The 5733-nt window shown below is 35.3% G+C and overlaps 1 protein-coding gene across 1 annotated transcript; it reads right to left on the reverse strand.

Moving 5' to 3' along the window:
* Positions 1 to 4570: 4570 nt before the first annotated feature.
* On the reverse strand, positions 4571 to 5215 carry LOC109338097. The gene has a single exon (XM_019575235.1). It carries the CDS (start codon positions 5213 to 5215, stop codon positions 4571 to 4573), a length of 645 nt encoding a protein of 214 aa, XP_019430780.1.
* Between the last annotated feature and the right edge of the window lie 518 nt (positions 5216 to 5733).

Below are 5733 nucleotides of genomic sequence, written 5' to 3' on the forward strand. Positions count from 1 at the left end.
AAATATTTAGGAACCTTGCTTTCATTTAGCATGGTTCTAGCAAGCTCCTCTAAGACTCGATTCTTCCTCTCAACAATTCAATTTTGTTGAGGGGTACGAGGGGCCGAAAATTGATGCAAAATACCATATTCATCACAAAATTTATCAAATTGATGGTTTAAAATTTGCCACAATGATCGAATCTTATATATATTAACTTATGGTTAAACTGATTTTGGATTTGTTTGATAAGGTTTTTGAAAGACTTGAATGAATCACTCTTGGACGATAGAAATTGTGTCGATGTGAATCTACAGAAATCGTCAACAATTACTAAAGCATAAAAACTACCACCAAAACTCATAACCTGTGATGGTCTAAACAAGTCCATGTGGAGAAGTTCCAATGGTCTTGTTGTGGATATGACATTCTTTTTAGCAAAAGAGTTTTTAACTTGATTACATTTTTGACAAGTATCACAAGTTTCCTGAGTTTTAAAATCCAGTTTTGGTAGCCCATCAACCAAATTATTTTTAGAAAATTTATCTAGGTGTTTTACATTAATATGAGCGACGCGCCTATGCCAAAGCCAAATGTCATCCTCTTTAGATATAAAACATTTTGAAAATAGAGTAGTGACATCCTTCAGGTTAACCATATAGATATTAGTAATACAATATCCAACAACCTTAACTTTATTAAATATATTGTCACGAATTATACAACATTCAGAATCAAAAGATACACGGTTACCTTTATTGCAGAGTTGGATGATACTCAAGAGATTGTGTTCCAGGCCTTCAACATATAGCACATTCTCGACCACTGCCTGATTTGAGTTGCCAATTGTTCTAGTGCCAAGTATCTTTCCTTTGTTGTTGTCTCCATACGTGACAAAACCTTTTTCTTTCAAGGATAGATCTAGGAAATTTGATCTATCACTTGTCATATGTCTCGAGCATTCACTATGAAGATACCAATGTTGTTCATGTGCTCGTTGACATACCTGCAAAATAGATCACTTGCCTTTTTCAGGTACCCAATTTATATTGGGTCCTTTTCTGTTAGTAACCAGGGAGTCATCTCCCTTTATATCCAGACATATACACTACTAGGTATACCATACTTCCTGATATAACAAGAGTAGAAAGTGTGGCCATATGTGCCACAATAAAAGCATGTAGGAACATTCTTATTATAAAATTTCTTATTAGGCCGATTAATAGGTCTCCTATATGGTCTTCTCCTACGCATAGGGGGAATATATCCTAGCCAGGTATGGTCACTAACGTTTCTAGTTTGGTAGAGCATAGTGTCTAACATGTTTTGACTCTCTGTGAGTTTTGTGAGTTTTTCATTAAGTCTCAAATTTTCATTTTTCAAAGTCTCGCAAGAGTAACATACAGTTGATTGACATAAATTATCATTAGAGCAATTGCATGCATTACAGGAATATATCAGATCCAATGTTCTATTCTCTAGTTTTAGTTCATCTAATCTTTTCTATAATGACACTATTTTTTGTTCATTTAGAAGATTTAATCTTTTTATGTTAGAACTAATAATAGCTAATTTCTTTAATTCATCATGCAATTCGACATAAGCATCATATAAGTCCTCATAAGCAGGTGAATCATCAGATGAAGTAGATCAGGTGTCAAAATATACCTCGGTGTTTACCTCTTTTGAATTTGAGCAACAACCATCATCTGTTATGGTCATTAAACATAGCTTGGTTGTCTCCTCTTCATCTGAGGTGCTCGATGTCGTATCCTCCTCTGGTACGTCCCACACAATGTAGGTCTTCTTTGACTTGAAGTCCTGAGGACTGCTCTTCTTTGAATCAACCTTCTTTAGGTAAGTAGGACATTGAAACCTCATGTGTCATGGCTTACCACACTCGTGGCAAGTGAAGTGCTCTTTGTTACCCTTGCATTTTCTAGTTGACTCGCACACTTCTTTCTTCTGGAATTTCCCAAATTTTCGTACCAGAAGGCCCAAAGTTTCATCATCCATATCTGAATCAGGCTCATCATCTTCTTTCTCTTCTGTAGATTGAGACGTTGTTGCTTTGAGACATATACTTTTCTTTTTGCGGTCTGATTCTTCGTGCATCGTCAAGCGTCCAAGCTCCATCTCGTGCTCTTGAAGCTTTCCAAATAATGTCGCCAAACGAATGGAGTCAAGGTCCTTGGAATCCATGTTAGCTGTAACTTTAGGTTGCCATCTCCTGCCAAGACAACGTAAAACTTTATTAGTAAGTTCTCATTTGGTAAAATATTTATCTAGAGCAACTAAATGGTTTGCTATATGAGTGAATCATTTTTGCATGTCACCAATATATACACTCGGTAACATATGAAACAACTCATACTCATGTGTCAGGGCATTCAACCTGACACACTTGACTTTGTTAGTGCCTTCGTGAGTCACTTGTAAAGTGTCCCACATTTCCTTGGCACTTTGACATTGCGAAACCCAAAAGTACTCATCATATGATATGGCCAATATGATGATATTTGTAGCACGTAGATTGTATTGAACCTTTTTACGTTCATTATCGGTCCAAAGACTTTTCGGTTTTTCTTTCGGTTCATCGTCCACTAAATGTTGTGGAATGAAAGGCCTGTTGACTACGGATTCCCAAATATCCAAGTCAATGGATTCTATGAAGATTTTCATGTGGACTTTCCAGTAGGCATACCCTTCGCCACTGAATACGAGAGGGCGGTTAATGGATGTACCATCACCGCCAAAGGGGTTGATGAAACCCATTTGATTTCCCTTAAGGATCACACGTATGCGGTTGAGATAGCACGTCGTACTAGCTCTAATACTACTTGTTAGGTATCAGTGACAGAATACACCTAGAATGGGGGGTTGAATAGGTATCGCAGTTCCCAAATATAGCTTTTCGCACCAAAGCCCTATCCTAAAAAATACCTAGTTAATCGATTAACTCATTGGCTTAATCGATTAAATCGCACAAAACAGACAGTTGCTGAATGGCTTGATTGCACAGTCACTCACTGATATTACAGAAATGATATAGCAAATATATTTGAACAGAATTAATCACTATATGGTAGAATCACAGTATTCAAATTATCAGCTAAAATAGGCAATTAAAACAACTTGAAAAAGCAAAAAGATAAGGGTAAGAAACAGCTTGCAACAAGGATTTTATACTGATTCGTTTTGTGGTCCACTGCAAAACTACATCCAGACATCCCTTTCCGATCTCGGGAGATTTTCTTCACTAAAACTGAAACAAATGTATATTACATACACATTTCCAATTACAAGACCTTAGATGCTACCTTCTTGAATTCCTAGAACCCCTATCTTGGTTGACTACTTTAATCGCCTAGGAAAACCTTTCCTACGATCTAGCCCTAGCCAAGAGTATGTTCTAAACTCAAGACCTCTAAGTCTTGGTGAAGACTCATAGAATCTCGTTGGTGGTAAGACACCAAGAGACGACTTTCCTTATCACAAAAACAACGCAAAATCAGAGTATTATGAAGCATAATATGGCTCACTTTTTACAATTAAAGACCAACTATAAACCCTATACAAATCTCACAAATTATCAAGAATATGTATAAGATCAGAATCATGCAGAAACATGGAATTTCTACCCTATGAAATCTCTAAAAGAAATGAAAGAATCATGCAAGAAAAGATAGAATGATGAACACATTTAATCACATGCAATTTGATGACATTTTAATCCATAATCATGATACTATCTCACACTACCTCACATGCAATTCTCTCTGCATATATGACATACAATGAGCACGAAAATATGCAACTTAGTAATTCTAAAAATGAATGAATGTGTGAAGCATGGTGTAAAAACACAGTTCATATAATAAAGATGTTAGACACCCAGTTAATCGATTAAATGCCCTTTTAATCGATTAACGGGCTGTTGAGAATAACTGAATTCTGTTTTTCGGTTATTTGTTAAAGTTGATTAAAACTGATTTCACGTTAATCGATTAACGTCTTGCTTAATTGATTAACTGGCATATTTTCATCTAAGAGATTAAATGGTAAACTACTTATATGTTATGATTATCAACTATACATCTTTTACCATTATGGTATGCCCAAGATGCACAAATAACATGTATGATCAATGCATGAACATATAATAATCTAGATGGCATATCTCATGTAAATGATATGATAGTTTTTAGGACTTGTGAGATTAGCATCTAGGTTTACCTAACCTAGAGTCAATAACTAAGACACATATCTACAACTACTAATGATTACTCTATTTATGACTCTAGTCTAAACATGAATCTCTTGAGTCTTTGGCATGTTGATTTGTTGAGTTATATTTAAGATTTCACTAAATCCTTGTCTTCAAGAAAACATAGGCAAGGTAATAGTGCTATTTTGACACTTCGCATTTTCAGCCTCCTCTTCTTTATGAATATTCTGCCTAATCTGCTTCAGATCTTTCTTGACCAAAAAACTGAGGTGATCTGAAATTCACTCTTCTTTGAACCCCTCCTCTTCCTCTAATTCTTTATCCACCTTTACTCCCATATCCACCTCTTCTTGAGGTTTGATCTTACAATGTTTGTTCAACAGGTTTCTTTGTGGACCTTTCCAAGATTCTCTGTTCATATGCTTCAAGGGAACCTTGAAGATCCACAATTTTTAGTTCATCTATCTTCTTGGATTCTTCAATTGAAACCATTATGTGATCAAACTTTGGGCTGAGTGTTCTTAAAATCTTCTTCATTATTGTTTGATCTATCATCTTCTCACCACTAGCCTTCATTGCATTAGTGTAGCTGATGACACGATTGATGAATTGTGCAATTCTTTCACCTGATTCCATTTTCATCAACTCATATTTCCTTCTCATTGTTTTCAGTCTCACCTTCTTCAATTGTTCATCTCCTTCATTGCTTTTCTCAAGAATCTCCCATGCATCCTTTGCTGATTTTGCTTTAGAAATCTTATCAAAATATGCTTCGTCAACACATTGATGCAACAAGAACATTGTCTTGCAATCTTTCTTTTTGATTTCTTTGTATAACATCCTTTGTGCTTCTATTGTTACATCTGCCATTTCTGGGAGTCCGTCTTCCACGATTTCACTTACTTGTTGGAATCCCATGATTGTTGCCATTTGTATTCTCCAACGGTTCCAGTTCTTCCCATCAAGGATGGGAAGATTGGCAGGAAAGCTTGTACCAGTTTGTCCCATTGTTCTTAGAAGATGGAGGTGTGAATGTTTTGATGTGTTCTTGGATCCTCTAAAACCAAAGCTCTTGATACCAATTTCTTTGAACATAGAGAATATAAAATGAAGAAGAAAAGTGACATTGCAAAATGAAAGAAAGGAAGAAGTGGAAGAATTAGGTGAGTGATTTTGAGAGTTGTTATTCTTGTATAATAAATGTAGTTAAAGTAGGTATATATTGGCTATTTATAGTAAAGCCTTACAAAAACTATGACAACAGATTTTTGAATTACAAACTAACAATAAGAATCACGTAAAAAATTTGTTTCTCCACATTGGGTCAAGAATGAAATCAGAAGCATAAAAAATTGTAAGCTTATACGTTATTCATTGTATTTGGCTGCCTAGATATCTTGAGGTGTTATTCATTGGTTCACTTCCATGTAATCAATCAAGTCAATTTATGAATTAACCAACCTAGATATGAACCAGGAACTTCTACTATAATAAAGAGGCAAAATCTCATTTTTACACTTGTAATA

Source organism: Lupinus angustifolius, unplaced genomic scaffold (genome assembly GCF_001865875.1).
Source record: "Lupinus angustifolius cultivar Tanjil unplaced genomic scaffold, LupAngTanjil_v1.0 Scaffold_17_117, whole genome shotgun sequence".
In the NCBI taxonomy this organism is placed as follows: domain Eukaryota; kingdom Viridiplantae; phylum Streptophyta; class Magnoliopsida; order Fabales; family Fabaceae; genus Lupinus; species Lupinus angustifolius.

Bases quoted from the DNA above. Each gene is read 5' to 3' on its own strand.
- LOC109338097 (XM_019575235.1), bottom strand. From the start codon at position 5,215: ATGGGACAAACTGGTACAAGCTTTCCTGCCAATCTTCCCATCCTTGAT.